This window comes from Nematolebias whitei, chromosome 3 (assembly GCF_014905685.2).
Source record: "Nematolebias whitei isolate Nwh7 chromosome 3, NemWhi1, whole genome shotgun sequence".
NCBI classification, from domain to species: domain Eukaryota; kingdom Metazoa; phylum Chordata; class Actinopteri; order Cyprinodontiformes; family Rivulidae; genus Nematolebias; species Nematolebias whitei.
In genome coordinates this window covers 57520466-57539978 of record NC_056500.1, presented here as the reverse complement: position 1 = coordinate 57539978, position 19513 = coordinate 57520466, and the positions used below count along the sequence as shown (strand labels likewise).

At 40.3% G+C, this 19513-nt stretch overlaps 1 protein-coding gene across 1 annotated transcript in view; it reads right to left on the bottom strand.

The window, feature by feature from the left end:
• The window catches only part of LOC119407567 (sec1 family domain-containing protein 2), a 221503-nt gene that overhangs the window by 62585 nt on the left and 139405 nt on the right, over nucleotides 1–19513 (bottom strand). The window contains exon 2 of the mRNA XM_037674388.1: nucleotides 7393–7535. Within this exon, the coding sequence (XP_037530316.1) occupies nucleotides 7393–7535 (143 nt within the window). The remainder of the gene's footprint in view (nucleotides 1–7392; nucleotides 7536–19513) is intronic.

Here is a 19513-nt window from a genome sequence, read left to right as displayed (position 1 = left end):
CTACCAGTTGCGCCACCGTTCTGCGTTTTGCTTCCCCGACATGCTAATATTATTAGCATTAGCCAGGCGGAAACACGTGAGGTAGACATAGATCTCACATGCGCAGTCAGGTCCGTTTTTCACGATTGGAAAAAAATGATCAGATTTAAGTGTTTACATGCACACCGTTCGGATTACGGATCGGCATAAACCACCTGTCTCATTCTGATTACAAATTCTTCAGAATCAAGCTGAATCAACAAAGAATAATCCGAATGGGACATTTACATGACACATTTTTATTTCGAATGGCCGTTTAATCCGATTACTTATGTCCATGTAAACATAGCTAATGAGCCTACCTATAAAATTAAAGGTTAAAAAAATCTGACCTATGAATTTACCAAACAGGTCACAGTGGACCAATGAAACTTGGTTTCATTTCAGTGGTCAACCAATGAAACTTGGTCCACTGGTGAGGGGAGGAAACTTCCTTTCCCCCACTCCCGTTCTCCTGTTCTCTCCTCCCCTCCCAGTTGTGCCCTCAGGGAGGTGGGAAACTGGGGGCATAATGAAGTATTTGCAGCCACTCGACATCAGTGTGAATTGTGTATTAATGTGGCACTCCGAGCTCAGTGGGAGGCTTGGATGACTGGCGGCGAGAAATCGTTTACCAAAACTATCCACATGCAAAGAGCAACTTTTACTCCAGTCTGCCAGTGGATCCTGACAGCAGAGCAGGGTAAAATAATCCTCTATCACCAACAAGTTTCGAAAGGCTGCTGCATGATGAAGAGGACAGCACAAAGGCGCAGCAGGAAGATGAAGATAGTGATCAATAACTTCCTGGTAGGCTACTGTATTTTTTTTTAAACCAGCTGTTTAAGCACTGTTCAAGAAAAAAAAAATCGGTACGTTTTTGTGTATTTTTTATTCATTCCTGAGACCTGATTTTAACAGAGTGATGACAACATTAGACAACAAATACAACAGTAAATGGTAAATGGACTGTACTTATATAGCGCCTTTCTATCTATTCAAGACACTCAAAGCGCTTTACACTACAATCTGTGTCCTCATTTATCCATTCATACAGCACTTTAATATATCTATACAAAGCTAATTGAACAAATCATTCTAAAGAGATTAATCAGTGCTTTATCACATTCATACACCAATGGGACACACATCGGAGGCAGTGAGGGGTTCAGTGTCTTGCCCAGGGACACTTTGTCATGTTACCACTCAGCCACAGCCGCCCAGTAGACAATCATAAAAAGCATACAAATTGAGAAGAACAACAAAAAAAAGTATTTAAAAAATGAAATAAAAACAGCTAGGTTGCAAAATGTAGAAAACTAATAACAGGAACATGTCTGTGTTGGGTTTTGCCAGGAACTTAGCAGATGTTTGAAGCCACTTAGAGAGGTCAAGGTCGAGAGCTTCATATCTTTTTGCAAGATATTCCAGGAAACAGGAATGGAGTAGGAGAAGGCCCTTTTGCCAAGTTCAGTCCTCAATGAGGGAACACTGCAGGTAATAATGTCCTGAGAGTGCACACTATAGCTGCACTCACACAGTGACATGTAGGAGGAGATGTATGAAGGCAACAGACCAAGAAGTGATTTCAAGATGAAAATGTACCAGTGATAGTCTACTTGCAGTTAATGATGACCAGTTAACCAGTGAATGCAGGGTGCAATGGTGAGTATGGTTGTTACAGCCAGTTATGAAACTTAACACACTGTGATAGACAGCATCCAACATCTGCAAGGTGCTTGTAGGGGCGTTCATGTAAATAATGTCAACATAGTCAATGGAGGGAATGAAAGTTGCAGTTACAAGTTGATTATTAGCATTCAGAGTTAAACAGGATCTATTTCTGAAAAGAAACCCAATTCAACTTATAGTTTCCTTACCAAGTTTTCCACGTGGAGCTTAAAAAAGAGAAATCCTGATGCATGCTCAATAATCCAGGTAGAAAAATAAAAGAAAGTTAAATCTGGTCCTCTGGACATTCAAAAAACAAAACAAAGCCAAGCAACAAAAAAATGTAGAAACGTTTCGTCTTTCATCCGAAAGACTTCCTTAGTCTGAGGTGCTGTATTCAGCTCAGTCTTATAAATAGCACCTTCTCAGAGTGGATGAACCAGTTTGCTGCTGACAACCAAAACCAGCTGCTCACATGCTCAAGAAGGACCATCAGCCTAACAATGGATCATTAGCACCCTGATGGCTGTTTACTATTCACAGGAGGCTGAGTGATACTAGCAATCACAGCATTGTAAGAGGGGGACAGTTGAACCCGGAGGCCTCCACCCCTGTTTAATGATGGACAATTTCTTTTCACAAAGATGGCCTCCTTTACTTCTTTCTCAAACCAACGTTCCTCTCTATTCAGGATGTGAACATCTTCATCTCTGAACGAATGACCGCTGGCCTGGAGATGAGTGTAGACCACAGAGTCCTGGCCTGATGGTGTTGCTCTTCTATGCTGGGCCATCCTTTTGGTCAGTGGCTGTTTAGTTTCCTCAATGTAAACTGATCACAGCCCTCCTGACACTGAACAGCATACACAACATTACTCTGTTTGTGCCGGGGGACTGGATCTTTGGGATGAACCAGTCTTTGCCGTAATGTATTTTGGGGTTTAAAACTCACTGGGACATTGTGTTTAGAAAATAAACGTCTCTGTTTCTTTGATACTCCCTCAACATATGGAATGACCACTGGTCTGGGTTCTTCCTTTTTACCTGATGGCTGACTGGAGTCCTGTTTGGGTTTCTTTTCTTTCAGGAAGGCCCAGTTAGGATATCCACATTGCTTTAGAGTCTGTCTTGTGTGTCACTTGTATCCTGGAAAGACAGGAACGATGGTTTGAGAGAGGAGTAAAGGAGGCCGAGACCTAGGTTTTAGCCCGGGCCAGAGTTCATCTTTTTGTTCCGTGACAGAGTTTGATGGCGCGTTCACACCTCCCCAAACGAACCGGACTTTCTAGGAAAACGAGCTAGAGTTCGATTAAAGCGGACTAAACAGGGCTGGTGTGAATGCACCCTTAAACTCAGGTCCAGCATGGCTGCGGGAGGGTCTGGAGATTTCCTGGTGGGCTGGTCTGATGTGTGGGCTGTAGAGCCAGCGCTCCCTGTTTTTTATTTATATTTTTAGATTTTTTTTTATTAACATATAAACACAGAACACCGCTGCGAGTGAGGTTGCCAGCGAGGCTGCCAGCGCTCGCTTTTTTTCTTTTTTCCGACCTGTCAATCAATCTGGGGGGGAGTGGTGGCGCAGAGGTTAGAGAGGTGGGCCTGTGATCCAAAGATCGCTGGTTCACGCCCCGGCCCCGACAAAATCAAAAAAATTGTGGGTGGGGTAGGTGAAACACCCACACTTGCCCCCACCCTCATTCGCCCCACCGTGGGCCCATGAGCAAGGCCCTTAACCCCACCATGTGCTCCCTAAAAAACAGGTCTCTCTTGAAAATGAGTTCTCGTGGCTCAATGAGACTACCTGGATAAATAAAGGCTAAATGAAAAAAAAAAAAATGAAAAAAAAAAAAATCTAGTAGGCGTGTCAGCAGATGACCAATCGGCGACCTCAATTTGTCCCGAAGGTAAACGCCCCCTGTCTGTAAAGCTGCTCTGCAGCTGCTTGGGGTGTACGTTGGAGTACAAAGTCTGAACCCTCTGCGTACAGTACACGCGTACGTACACGTGAACGGACGTACGCGGCAGTATACTGGGGGCTTAAGTACCGTCCATTTACCATTTAATAAATGCACTTTGACAGTCAAATCAGCTGTATTTCAAAACCCAATTCGCAGAAGCGGCGGGCACGCGTAGAGGGAAGAGCCTCCACATTTCTTCGAAATGTAACAAGATTAACACTTAAAAACAATTATTTGTTTGCTAGAAATTATAGTAAATGTGTGTTTCAGTCTAACGTTTGCTTAATAAATGCACTTTGATGGTCAAATCAGCTGTATTTTAAAAGCCAATACACGTAAGTAAACGCGTGCACGTGACGAGTTGCTGTGAAAATTTATCAGGATAGCCACCTAAAAACAATTATTTGCTCAAAATTATAGCAAAGGTGTGTCTCAGTTGAACTATTCCTTAAAAAATGCACTTTAATGGTCAAATCAGCTGAATTTCAAAATAGTTTTGCTGCTGCGAAGGGTGCACATGCAGATGGACAACCTGCTGCATTTCTTTAAAATTTGACAAGATAACTACCTAAAAAATATATTTGCTCAAAATTACAGCAAAGGTGTGTTTCAGTCTAACATTTGCTTAATAAATGCACTTTAATGGTCAAATTAGCTGCATTTCGCCGGGGCGGTGTAGCTGTTTTGACGGTTCCAAGCAGTAAGCAGAATATAGGTGGGGAGACTATGGCAGGCCAATTGAGTCATTAGAAGCTGGTGAAGATTCTCAGTCATCCAGGACATGGCAAATTCAAAAAATTTCAAGACAAAAACAATAAAGTATAAAGTATAGTATAATAAATAAAGTCCAGTTGTTTTTGTCTTTAACTTTTTTGAATTTGTCCTTTTAGCTACATTTATCTATTACATGATAAAACAGCATGCCATAATGCTATTATTACTCTGCTTCCATCAAGTGGCTGAAAGTGGTACTGTTAAATTTTTTTTTTCAGTCAGAATGAATGAAAACGGTCATATCTCAGCCAAAAAAATGGTTTTTAAATATGGGGAAAAAAATCCATAAATATGTCACTTCAGCTTATAAGTCGCAGGCCATGTAAATTATGCAAAAAACTGTGAATTATACACTGGAACATACAGTACGCTTTGACTGCTTATATAGTTATTAACAGGTCGGCGGACATGTGCAGCTAAGGGGGCAGAAGATTGGAGGCGGTGTTTGACCTTTCATGGCTGTCAATGTGCATTAAATCTCTGCTTCTGCCTGTATTCTTCATTTTTCAGACATGGACCCTGCTCTGACATGTCTGATATTTTGTGATCTCACCTGTTTGGGTCGTCGGCCGTGTGCGTCTGCTGAGTGCAACAGCTGAATGAACGTCCATTTGGGCGATGGATCGCTGGCAATAGTTCATCTGAAGCTTAACTGAACTTTTTACCTCTTTCAAGGACAGTCAGAGCGCAGGTCAAATGGCTGTGTGTGGCTAGTAAATGTATGGCAAGCCATGTTGCCATATAATTGGATCGTCAGCTGCGCGCATCCGCTGACGCAATCAAAAGCCCGACACTGACCCAGCCCACATATTAAGCACATCATTATGGGCCCGACCGGCCCTAATCTGCATCGGAAAGGGCTGGGCTCCAGGTTTGGGTTAGAAATGACAGCACTAACGTGTGTATTAATACTAGAGGCCGACCGATATATTGGTATAGCCAATATTTTTTGTCCATATAGGTATCTGGGGACATTTCGGTATCAGTAATAATTGGCCAATTATGCACCGATATAAACACGTCTCATTTTCACCTCTAAAATGCTGGGAATGAGCGGTTTCTACTTGCAAAAGACATGTACGTATGATGTATCCAGCAGAGGATGCATGTGGACTACTTTCAAGTCATGGCTGCTTTAACTTTGACTTTCACTTTATGGTGAAACTTGATAACTTCATGGTGAATAGTGGAGGATAGAAAATGTGAACACGTTAGGAAGACTGTTTCAAGACTTTTTCATTCAACCTTTATTTAGACAGATAAGTCACGTTGATCCTAGAAGACTCATTTACAAGTGAGATCTGTTTAGACAGACAAAAAGTAATGAAACTAGACACATGTAGGAATTGGAGGCGAAAAAATTCTCCAGGCAAATTCAGATAAGATGGCCTTCAAGGCCAGCCAAGGGAGCCAAATTCAGCTAAACACACAGTTGTTTTGGGGACAGGCAGAACTTAATGACATCTACCTTGAGTCTGTGTTGGTCCACTCTGTTCCGAAATGTTCAAATTACATGGCCACACTGATGGAATGTGACTGAGTAAAATCCCCGAGATCTGATCCATTCTGCCCAAAAGCATTTGAGTCTGGGTACTCGAGGCATGAACCAAGAGCATAAAGGCAAGCAGCGTGATCGGGTCCTGTTAAAGGTTTTCTATCTTATCACTTTAAACAGCTTCTATCTCATTATATTAAAACTGTTTCTGCATGTGCTGAACAAAATTTAATTTGGGTTCAGTTTTTATCTTGCTGTGTGCGAAGAAGCTCTGAATCACACCAAGTGGACATGTTTATCAGGAAACTGTTCATTCAGACACAATCTCCTGAATGTTCCGACCGTCATCGCTGATAAGTTTTCTGTTCATGTGAAACTGACCTGTTGTTTCTTTGTTTTCCACTCCTACTTCAATAAATAGCAAACTCAGACAGTCTGGCTTCGTAGCTCACTCGGACACAGTCAGTTGCGTGACTCCCCTTTGCAAAGCTCTGAGCGCTAAAACTCATTTTCGTTGTCTTGTGTGAATTTATTCCTTTATAGGTCAGAGAAAAACACCAAACAGGTCCCAATTTGCTGCCGACGATTTCCTTGATTGTAGATAAAACCAGCAACCAGCCGAATCCAAATAGCAGGAACCAGTTATCGTAAATCCAAATAAATATGCGTCCTTAAAATCCACAAATGGCAGCAGAGATAGACACGTCATCAAGTCTTCAAGTCGATGAGATATCCAGCTGCGTCCGTGCCAACAGAGCAAATCGGCTCGCCTAAAGCCTGTCTTCTCTTCGAAGAAATGTTATCAAATAAATAACTTGGTGTTAAAACAGGTTTTTTAAAAGTAACAATGTTCAGTCAGGTCATCTAACGGTTTCTTTTTTGCTGAGATGTTTCGTCCTTCATCCAAAGGACTTCTTCAATCTGAGGAAACACCAGAGGTCTAGCAGGGGAGAGGGCGGGCCCTTGAGGCCATCTCAGCACCAGCAAACTGATTTTTCCACTATGAAGTATGCTGTTTGTGGGACTCAGTTTGTTTGGTGTCTCCTCAGATTGAAGAAGTCTTTTGGATGAAGGACAAAACATCTCAGCAAAAAAAGAAACCGTCCAGATGACCTGACTGAACATTGTTGGATTTTTACCTGGATTATTGAGCATGAACTTTGACGTTTGAGGTTGAAAAGTAGCTGTTTGCTTAGATTTTTGGAGGTGGACAAAGCTAAAAAAATTTCAGCCAATAAATTGGTTAGCGCATTAGCTGCTCCCTCCCAATATCGGTATCGGTAATAGCAAAAATGTCCATATAGGTCGGGCTCTGATAGATTATGAAAGGAGACTGGATCATGGTCTTTGCCGTCCAGTTGCACTAAGCATACCTGAGTGAAGCTGTGTCAAAAAGAAAAACATTTTCTTTGATGATTCAGTTTTCTGCTTATGTGCATTTTAGAATACGGCGCCCAAACTGTGAGATGAAGCATACCTGATGGACTCCATCGCTTGCAGTGTAGATGTGGCGCAGCTGCTTGAGGTGGTCTCTGGTGTTGCTCAAACCTCTGAGGGTCCTGAACATCCCCTCCACTGCAGAATGGGCCTTCTCTGTGGTCAGCTCCTCTGCATTTGAACCTGAAATAGGTATAAAAATGCTTGTAAAACACACTTATCCAGAGTTCAGAATCAGAATTTTACATTAACATCGGAGTGAAACAGTTCATTGAGATCATTCTGACCCCCGACTCATGAAAATCAAACACACTACAAACTGCTTTAAACGCAGACTGATAAAAATGTAGTAGAACATCTGAATCTGCAAAAACAAACATTCACCTGATGTGGTTACGTTGCTTTTTGTGGGTTATTTTCTCAGCTGGGTGCACACTGAAACCAATTAACGAAGTAAACCCGTGGAAGTGAGAGAGCTCCTTCATGTAAACTGCAGTCTAATCAAAAAGCCAATGTTCTGTCCTTTTTACAGAAGTGTACGAAGAAGCAATAACTTGAAATTACCCAGAAATGATAGTGCAGAAAAAAACGTGTCAGAAACAGAAAGCAGCTGGAGGGAAATGGAGAAAAAAAAGATGAAAATATGAAAAAGAGCCTCCGTACAAGGATGGAGGGATACTGTGTGAAGAAGAAAGTGTGTAAAGTCAGCTGGCTCCTAGACTTCCCTCTCATTCTGATAGGGCATGCTTGTTTAGAAGGATGTTAGCAGTGATCTAATACATAAACTTACATAGAGACATTGGTCTCGTTTAAAAAAAAAAAAAAAAAAAAAAACATAAACCAAATCTGATGACTTCACAATTTGTGCAAAGCAGAGTAAAACTGCTTAGGTAAGAGAAAAAAGAATCATGTGCACCCCAGGTGTTGGTTTGTTCCTGGCTAAACCGCTACACGTTGTACTCTAGCTCCTGATGCTGAGCACGTTGCTTCTTTGTGCGTGTGTTTGTGTTTGCGTAAGTGTAGATAAATGAGAATTGAATTTAAGAGCACTTGAGATAAAACCAAGAGGTGCTTTCATTACCTTTATTTAACCAAATAAAAAGCCATTGATACTGAAAATGACTTTTACAAGCCACCTGCTGGAAGTCAGTAGAACTTATCATAAAGCATTGATCAAGTAACAATATAGGCTAAAACATACAGAGCGTTTGACCTATAAAAATGGTTAAAGAGTCAAAGTTAAGGGGCGTGGCTTAATAAAAAAGGTTAAAGGTTAAAAAGTTAAAACTCTACTATTTGAATATTTAGAAGTGCAGACTATAACATCTGGACACATCTTCAGCATGACTGGAGCTCTGAAAGTGCCTGTGACATTAAATTTTGTGATAAATATGAACACATATTTGAAAAAATAACATTATAACATATTGCAACCCCCCCCCCCCCCCCCAAACATTTGTTAAGATATTCATATGTGCATTAACAGGAAGTGATAAGATGGGACACCTGCATGTGGACAGAGCATTCCTACAATGGCTAATAACACAAACGACAAATCTGATGTTTCTTTAGATTAGTTTGAGTCACTATACAGTCGTAGAGTTCAAGTATGGAAATGCTTCTTCAGGCTTGGAGCCATAGAAAGCTCAATAAATCTAACTTGTATGGAAATTCTGTTAATTTGACTATTAAAACATTTCCAGACAGTTTATCTGCATTAAGAAACAAAAGGTCTTCGTCTGTGGAGAATATGAGTTAAGCATGGCTTCATTTGTTAGAGACGTGAAAACAACAAACACAGAGAGACAATCAGAGAAATAACCACAAACTATAAAGCATGAAAGCAGAGAATGTTGATATGCAACCTTAGCTCTAGTTTAGTATGATAAAGCATATGGAAAAAGATAAAGAAAACAGCTGCATGATGTTTTTAAAAAGGAGCCAACAGAGAGGATCATAACAATGTAGATGGTGGTGGAGATCCAACCTGAGCTGAAACTATACGGGTGTCTTGGGGAAAAAAAAAGTGCTGCAGATTCACTGATTTGAGATTAGCAGGAAATTATTTGCTCCTAAAAATACAGATTAGAACCATTTTAAAAGAAAATAATAATTACTGGTATATAGTATAGTCACTCGTGGATTATGATGCAGTGGATCAGCGGTCATTGCTAGGGTTGTAATCCTGGGGCTGCAAGTTCAAGCTCAGTTTGCATCAGGAAGGATATGAGGCATAAAACAATTAACACATTTTTCATATGAAGTTTGTTTGCTGTGGCGACCCTTGAAAAACAGAGCATCCAAAAGAAAACGACGACTACTCAAGGATAACAAACAAAGGTTAAATCAGGTCATCTGGACAATTTCTTCTTGGAAGAAACGTTTTGTCTTTCATCCGAAAGACTTCATCAGTCTGAGGCCTGCCACCAAGATCTGTCTTAGACATAGCACCTTATTGGTCTGTTTCAGGCCAGCCTGCTGTGGATTTCACAGAAACTGGCTTTACACATGCAAAAAGACGACCATCAGTCTAAAACAATTAATCACTGATGCATAACAATCAAATGATATAGGCCTGATGGCCACTTCCTACTCACCGAACCACCCTGAGGACACCAGTAGGTAAGCTCAATCACCCAGATCAATAAATCACAAAAAAAGTTAAATCTGTTAAATCATAACATTTTTGCATGTGTAAAGCCAGTTTTTGTGAGTTCCACAGCAGACTGGCTTGAAACATGTCAATAAGGTGCTATTTATAAGACAGATCTTGGTGGCAGGCCTCAGACTGATGAAGTCTTTCGGATGAAAGACGAAACATTTCACTCAAGAAGAAACTGTCCAGATGACCTGATTTAACTGTTTTGTGATTTATTTACTTGGATGATTGAGCTTACTTACTTTTTTAAACTAATGGATTATTATTATTATTATTATTATTAATAATAATCATGACTTCTGCCACTTCAGAATTACAAACACCAGAAACATGAAAGTGCCTACACCAAATCTTAAATAACTAATGCGGTCATATGTTGAATATCCTTCCACTTGAATGAGAGCTGACACTGTGTATGAGTAATAAGATTGAACCCAGAACAGACGATAGAAGTCTCCCATCATGCAAACTGATTTTTATGGATCATAATCTATTGTAGTGTGAGCTGATGGAGGGCAGCTATGTTCCTCAGATCCCAACAAGATATGTCTTCTACTGCTGCATGTTTAATTTGGCACATTATATTGTGTATGTTGGAGAATACGCCAACATCCACATATTTTGGTAATGCAGACCGAGCACACATGTTGAAGACTTGATCTGTGTTTTTTGTTCTCAGTCAGTCGTCCCCCCCTCCCTCCTATAGACCATGTCACATTTAGTACAGCAGGTCTTTGTTTTGAGTTGCTGTCTTCAGGAATGTAAAGCATCTGTTTTGCTGGCTGCCTTTCATGCACTGGCCGAGCTGAGACTTAAGTTTTCGGGAAATACAGTGGAACAGAGAGTGATGGTTCAGTCAGATGGGGGTCTTATCTCAATAAATGGCAGCAAAGGACAAAATAATCCTACAACAAACTGGAAAACAAGCAACAATAGACCGATGAGTGTAAGAAAAACAAAAATAAGGAAAATATAAAATTATCTGGAATAAATGTGATTTGTTTTCCATCCATCCATTATCTTTACCTGCTTCTTCCTTTTTGGGTTGCGGGGGTCACTGGCGCCCATGTCCAGCAGTCATTGTGTGAGGCGGGGGACACCCTAGACAGGTCTCCAGTCCATCACAGGGACACATGGAGACAAACGAGACAACCAACCAATAGAGTCACCAGTCAGCCTAACATGCACATTTTTGTTCTGTGGGAAGAAACTGGAGCACCCGGAGAAAACCCACACATGCACGGAGAGAACATGCAAACTCCACACAGAAAGGTTCTGGGCCGGGATTTGAACTGGCAACCTTCTTGCCGAGAGGCAACAGCTCTACCAACTGATCCTCCATGCAGGCTGGTTTGTTTTACAGTATTTGCTAAAATGGACATTTTCATTCATTCAACCTTTATTTATACAAGTTAATCCCATTGAGCCACCAGTGTGGTCACTAGCCGTCAGTGGAAATAAAAAATTCTTGAAACACAAAGGGAAAGATCTGCCTGAGTGCTTTTGTGTGTCTGCTGCAAGTGAGCTGGATGACTTGCTGCCAAAGGCATAGAGTGCTGGTCCAGGCTCGGTGTGGGGCTGTGCATGCAGGCTCCACTGGGTGGTTTGGATGTTGATTGCGGGTGTGCAGATTTTAGGGAGAAACGGGACCAGGTGTTGATTCGTGATCATCCAACTTGTCTCTGAAGTTGAACACCTGCGTCTACAGTCATGTCACGTGGCTCCACTGCTCTATCCAACACACCGGCACCAGGATACTTTCTGATACCTTCCACCTAAATGTGTGAGCAGAGATCCTGTTGGTTCTGTTTAGGTAGATAATAGCCACTTAGTTCACAGCCCGCTGCTTGCGTTACAGTCTAATTCCTCTTTTCATGTGATTAAAACTTTTCTATAAGTGTGCAGTCATTTGAACGTGCAGCTTCTAGCTCTATATCTGTATTTACTTACTGGAAGAAAAACAAAAAAAACGTAAGGAAGGTGAAACAAGAAATACTTGGCCTTTAATTAATCTCATTCTTAAACTGAGATTATCTTTTGTCAAGAGATGATGGAGTTATAGCGGTCCAACAGCTGGTTCAAGAGATGGCATCCATCCCACTTTGGACAGAGCCGCTCTTCTTTCTAGAAATATGGCTGATTTTGTTTATCCCCCAAATTATTGACAACCCAGGGTCCAGTCCAGGAAGCAGAGTTGTAGTCGTCCACCTCTCTGCTGCTTCTCCTCTGTTACCCACCCACACCCCCATTGAAACAGTGTCAACTCGCCCACAGCTCAAAATAAATAAACCAAAAATCAGCTCTAAAAATATAAACCATAAAAATCTGATCAAAATAAACACAGTTACTTTACCAGAGCAAAATCATAAAATCATTAAATGTGGATTATTGAACATCAGATCTCTTTCCTCTAAATCCCTGTTAGTTAATGAACTGATAACTGATCATCATATTGATTTATTCTGTCTGACAGAAACTTGGCTACAACTGGAGGATTTTGTTACTATAAATGAATCCACTCCTGTTAATTATTCAAATGTTCATGTTCCTAGAACAACTGGCCGAGGTGGAGGAGTAGCTTCTATTTTTCAGTCAGGATTATTGATTAATGCCAAACCAGTTATTAGTTATGATTCTTTTGAATCACTGTCCCTCAGTCTTTCTCATCCAAAACGGAAATCAGAAAAGCCACTTTTACTAGTTGTTATATATCGTCCACCAGGCGCTTACTCTCAGTTTTTGTCTGAATTCTCAGAATTCTTAACTGACTTACTATTAAATACTGATAAAATCATCATAATGGGTGATTTCAATATTCATGTGGATGTTGAGAGTGATAGTTTAAGCATAGCCTTTAATAATTTAATAGACTCATTGGTTTTATCCAAAACGTCCGCACATCTACTCATTCTTATCATCACACTCTTGATTTAGTTCTGACCTATGGTGTAGAGATTAAGGACTTGGTAATAGTTCCTCAAAATCCTGTTCTGTCCGACCATTTTTTAATAACCTTTGAGTTTTACATTAAATGACTACACAGTCACTGAGAGTAAATTTCATCTCAGCAGGTGCTTATCAGAAAATGCTGTAACCAAATTTAAACAGTCTCTTCCATCAATGTTTTCCTCTGTCTTGCAGAGTAATGCATCAGAGAACAGAGACTTAGATCATCTAGTTGATCATCTTACAACTTCAATGCAAACTTCACTTGATAAAATTGCTCCACTGAAAAAGAAAGTAATCAATCAGAGGAAACTGGCTCCTTGGTTCAATTCTGAGTTACGTACTTTAAAGCAGGCATCTAGAAACCTGGAGAGAAAATGGCGCTCTACTAATGTTGAAGAATTTTATTTAACTTGGAAAGATAGTCTGCTAACATATAAAAAAGCTCTCCGTAACGCTAGAACTTTATATTACTCATCTTTAATAGAGGAGAATAAAAATAACCCCAGGTTTCTGTTTAGTATATTGCTAGACTAATTAAAAGTCCCATTTCTGTTGAACCATGTATCCCTACAACTATAAGTAGTGATGACTTCATGAGATTCTTTATAAATAAAATTATTTCAATTAGAGAGAAAATTCAAGCCATCCTTCCTTCTACTATCTCTAGTCCCCTGTCAAATGAGGCAACTTTGAAATTTTCACTAGAGCCTGATTTATGTTTGGACAGTTTTTGTCCTGTTGAGCTCTCTGAATTGTCAAAAATAATAACCTCATCCAAACCATCCACATGTCTGCTAGATCCCATCCCAACCAGACTGTTTAAAGAGGTATTTCCACTAATTAATGTCCACATTTTGGATCCACTTAATTTGTCTTTAATGGATGGTTATGTACCACAGCGCTTTAAGGTTGCTGTAATTAAACCTTTACTTAAGAAGTCTGATCTTGATTCAGAAATTCTGGCCAACTATAGACCTATATCTAATCTAACTTTCATCTCAAAAATTTTTGAGAAAATAGTTGCAGGTCAGTTGCGTGAACATCTACAAAGAAATAATCTGTTTGAAGAGTTTCAGTCAGGGTTTAGAGCTCATCATAGCACAGAAACAGCACTAGTAAAAGTCACTAATGATATTCTCATGGCCTCAGACAATGGACTTGTGTCTATACTGGTCCTGTTAGACCTCAGTGCTGCATTTGATACAGTTGATCACAAAATTTTACTACAGAGGCTTGAATATGATATTGGGATTACAGGAACAGCTCTAAAATGGTTTAAATCATATTTATCTGATAGATTCCAGTTTAAATGTAAATAATAAATCTTCTTCATACACCAAAGTTAGTTATGGAGTTCCTCAGGGCTCAGTGCTTGGGCCAATACTCTTTACTTTATATATGATTCCATTAGGTAAAGTTATTAAACAGCATGGGATACATTTCCATTGTTATGCTGATGACACACAATTATATTTGTCCATTAAACCCAATGAATCCAATCAGCTACTTAGACTACAAGCATGTCTTAAAGACATAAAAACCTGGATGACCCTTAATTTCTCCTGTTGAACACAGACAAAACTGAGGTTTTGGTTTTTGGACCTGAGCACCTTAGGAATGATTTTTTCAGTCTTTCTCCCTCCTTAGATGGCATTAATCTGTCCTCCAGCTCTAATGTTAAAAATCTTGGTGTTATTTTTGATCAGTACATGTCTTTTATCCCCCACATTAGAAATGTTACTAGAACCTCCTTCTTCCACCTGCGTCATATCACTAAAATTAGAAACATCTGATCTAAAAATGATGCAGAAAAACTGGTTCATGCATTTGTCACGTCTAGACTGGACTATTGCAATGGTTTATTATCTGGGTGTCCAAATACTTCTTTAAAACATCTTCAGTTGATCCAAAATGCTGCTGCCAGAGTCTTAACTGGAGTTAGTAGAAAATATCATATTTCTCCAGTTTGAGTTTCTCTCCATTGGCTCCCTGTCAAGTCCAGAATAGAATTCAAAATCTTACTTCTAACCTACAAAGCTCTCAACAACCTAGCTCCATCTTATATTACAGATCTTATTGTTCCATATTTTCCTAACAGAGCACTTCACTCTCAGGCTGCAGGTTTACTTGTGGTTCCTAGAATTTACAAAAACCGAATGGGAGGCAGATCCTTCAGTTATCAGGCTCCTCTCTTGTGGAACCAACTTCCAAACTCTGTCCGTGAGGCTGACACATTGTCCAGTTTTAAAACTAGGCATAAGACTTTCCTTTTTGATAAATCCTATAGTTAGTGTCGGCTTGGGTTTCCTGAGCTGTCCCTTAGTTATGCTGCTATAGGCTTAGACTGCTGGAGGACAAACTGACCACAATTTTCTCTCTGCTACTGTCTTTACTTACTCTGCTCAACCTGTTTTGTATTTGTAATTATTTTTTCTATCCTTAACATGTGTTTTTTTGTCTTTCAGGTACACCTGGACCTATACCTGGACCTACCATTCTGTGTTTGTCTGTCTCTCCTCCCTGTCCTCTCAAACCAGCCGGTCAAAGCAGATGGCCGCTTGTCCTGAGCTGGTTCTGCTGGAGGTTTCTTCCTTTTAAAAGGGAGTTTTTCTTTCCACTGTTACCACTGTGCTTGCTCAGGATGGGAGACTGCAACGAAGCCAAGATTCAACTTGTCTGCTGGATTCCTTAGATAGAGAACTTTACTATTTGGCTTTTATGTGAATGTTCCTGTAAAGTGCCCTGAGACAACTTTGTTGTGATTTGGCGCTTTATAAATAAACTGAATTGAACTGAATTGGTTTTGGTTGTCAGCAGCAAACTGGTTGATCCACTATGAGAAGGTGCTATTTATAAGACTGAGCTGAATACAGCACCTCAGACTGAGGAAGACTTTCAGATGAAAGACGAAACGTTTCTACATTTTTTTGTTGTTTTGTTTTGTTGTTTGAATGTCCAGAGGACCAGATTTAACTTTTTTAGATTACTTTGTAGTTCTCTAAAAAACAAAGGTGATTATGACGTTCTATCAAAAGACAGGCATTAGTGTTTTTATTTCTGTGTTCATGCATCTGTCATGTTAGCAAAATATCTCATACACCACTTGTTACATTTTATTGAAACTCTCAGAAATCAATCATTGGATGTACGTCTACAAATGATTACCTTTTGATATATGGTCAAGATGGCTGACACAGCTGGTTAATCTTAGCAAACAAAAAATGACCATAACCCTGTCTGTTTTAGCAAAATATCTCATGGACCAATGTTCATATTTTAATGAAAGTCTCAGAAATCCATCTGGTAATCTTGAATCGTTTAACATTAGGGGTCAACCAAAGTCAAATTGGCTGTCAAGGCTAATTATCCTTGACCAGCACAAATAGGTAACTTGATTTTACAGATTTTGAGCTAAAATGTGATGAGTATTGTTCACAGCACTCTGATCACTGATTAATTGCATGGAATTTTGTGCATAATTTTAGTTTTAAGGTTTTGCTTTGTTTTGTTTTTTGAATGTCCAGAGGACCAGATTTAACTTTTTTAGATTTTTCTACCTGGATTATTGAGCTTGCACCAGGATACTACAAAGTAATGTTTTTTAACTGACTTACCATTCCATGTTCCTTTAAGACAAGGAGATTAGGGACTAAAAGAATGTATCCAAAGACCACAGAGAGTAAAGGAAGGAAATGTCTTATTGAGAATTTGCTTAATTGGATTAACAGATCTGGAGGTAAAAAATACCATAGTTACTAAGCGAAGGGCGAGTGTAACCTGTGAAATTATGAAAATGGGCTAACCAACCAGAAAAGCACAGACGACTGTATCACTAATGAAAAAGGATGAAGAGAGACTAAAAATAAAGAAATCACAGGAAGAGGGTGTTAATGCAATCAGATTTAATAAAGAAAACACTGTAGTGATGAAAAGGCTTGCAGTAGCGCTAGAAGTAGGTCAGTGTAAGCTTTTTCACAAGACACCTCAAACTGGAACTTAAACATTTTCTTGGGTGTGGTTTCTGAAGGGGCCGAGGTGGCAAGCGGGGGTCAAAACTGATGGGCTTTTGTGCCTCAAAGTGAGGTATTAACTGAGCAGAAACAGTTGACATGTGAAACTGCAAGCCGACTTTGCAGCTCAGTAATGTCAGGAAGTGATGACAATCTGTGTGACCACCTGGCCACCAGATCAGAAGAGGAGAGATGCCTTTCTGTGGTACTGCTGGATATGGGTAGGCCGTTTATGAAGCCAAAGCCGTGCAGGTGAAATGTTTTGGAGCAGGCCCGTGGAAGGATGGCAGAACCTTTGTGTCAACATCCAAAAAAGTCAAGTCAAGTAAGATTTATTTATAGAGCACATTTAAAACAGAAACTGTTACCAAAGTGCTTTAAAAAAAGTTAAAAAAGTTCAATCTTGTCCTCTGGACATTCAAAAAAACAAAAAATAAAACAAAGCAAAAAAATGTAGAAACGTTTTGTCTCTCATCCGAGAGACTTCCTCAGTCTGAGGTGCTGTTTTCAGCTCAGTCTCTTAAATAGCACCTTCTCAGAGTGGATCAACCAGTTTTGCTGCTGACAACCAAAACCAGCTGATCACATGCTCAAGAAGGACCATCAGCATAACAATGGATCATTAGCACACTGATGGCTGTTTACTGTTCACAGAGGGCTGAGTGATACTAGCAATCACAGCATTGTAAGAGGGGGACAGTTGAACCCGGAGGCCTCCACCCCTGTTTAATGATGGACGATTTCTTTTCACAAAGATGGCCTCCTTTACTCCTCTCTCAAACCATCGTTCCTCTCTGTCCAGGATGTGAACATCTTCATCCCTAAAAGAGTGACCGCTGGCCTGGAGATGAGTGTAGACCACAGAGTCCTGGCCTGATGATGTTGATCTTCTGTGCTGGGCCATCCTTTTGGCTAGTGGCTGTTTAGTTTCCCCGATGTAAGACTGATCACAGCCCTCCTGACACTGAACAGCATACACAACATTGCTCTGTTTGTGCCGGGGGATTGGATCTTTGGGATGAACCAGTCTTTGCCGTAATGTATTTTGGGGTTTAAAACCACTGGGATGTTATGTTTAGAAAATAAACGTCTCAGTTTCTCTGATACTCCCTCAACATACGGAATGACCACTGGTCTGGGTCTGGGTTCCTCCTTTTCACCTGATGGATGACTGGAGTCCTGTTTGGCTTTCTTCTCTGCTTTCAGGAAGGCCCAGTTAGGATATCCACATTGCTCTAGAGCCTGTTTTGTGTAGGATTTCTCCTTCTGCCTGGCTCCTGAGTTAGTTGGGACGCTGTCTGCTCTGTGGTACAGAGTCCTGATGACTCCTAACTTGTGCTCCAAAGGGTGATGGGAGTCAAACTGCAAATACTGGTCTGTGTGGGTGGGTTTGCGGTACACCTCGGTTTGCAAAAGTCCTCTATCAGAGACTGAGACCTCACAGTCCAAGAAAGCCAACTTGCCATTTTTTACATCTTCTCGTGTGAACTTGATGTATTTATCCACAGAGTTGAGGTGGTCAGTAAAATGTTGGACTTCCTGAGATTTAATTTTAACCCAGGTGTCGTCAACATACCTGAACCAATGACTTGGCGGTGTCCCTGAAAAGGACATCAAGGCTCTCTTTTCTACCTCCTCCATGTACAGGTTGGCAACAATAGGAGAAACTGGAGACCCCATAGCACACCCATATTTCTGCCTGTAATATTGCTCCCCATATGTGAAGTAGGTTGACTGCAGGCACAGTTTCAAGAGTTGACACAGTTGTTCTGTGGAAAGCATGGTCCTGCTGCTCAGAGTGGTGTCTGATTTTAATCTTATACGGACCACCTCTACTGCATCCTCAACAGGAATGCACGTAAAGAGTGATGTGACATCAAAAGAGACCATTGTTTCATCAGTCTCCATGATGACATCCCTCACCTTATCCACAAAGTCCATGGTGTTCTGTATGTGGTGTTCTGAGCTGCCAACTAAAGGGATGAGTACAGACGCCAGATATTTGGAAAAATTGTAAGTGACCGAGTTAATCATGCTAACAATAGGTCTTAAAGGTTGTTTTCTTGTTTTTTTGAATGTCCAGAGGACCAGATTGAACTTTTTTGGATTTTTCTACCTGGATTATTGAGCATGTATCAGGATACTTTGTGTCAACAGTTTGTCTGGAAGGCCACATAGGAGCGTTAAAGTGATGGTACATGCCTGAAGAGCTTCAGTTGAGGAAACACAACTTAGTCCACAACATGCAAGCTGGAGCAATTCATTATTTGGCTTATCTCCTAAAGGTACAAAAAGTTATTTTCAAACTTTTGTCAAATTTCTTTTTTCTTTTTCTTTTAGTTTTTCTGCTGGACTTTACAAAAACAAATTCAAAGCAACATGTTTACTTTCAAGATTCAAGAACATTCAAGATGTATTTCCTTGCAATATGCTGGTGAAGATTCTCAGTCATCTAGGACATGATAAATTCAAAAAACGTTCAACACAAAAACAACTGGACTTTATTTGTAACAGAAGACGTTTCGCTCCTCATCCGAGGAGTT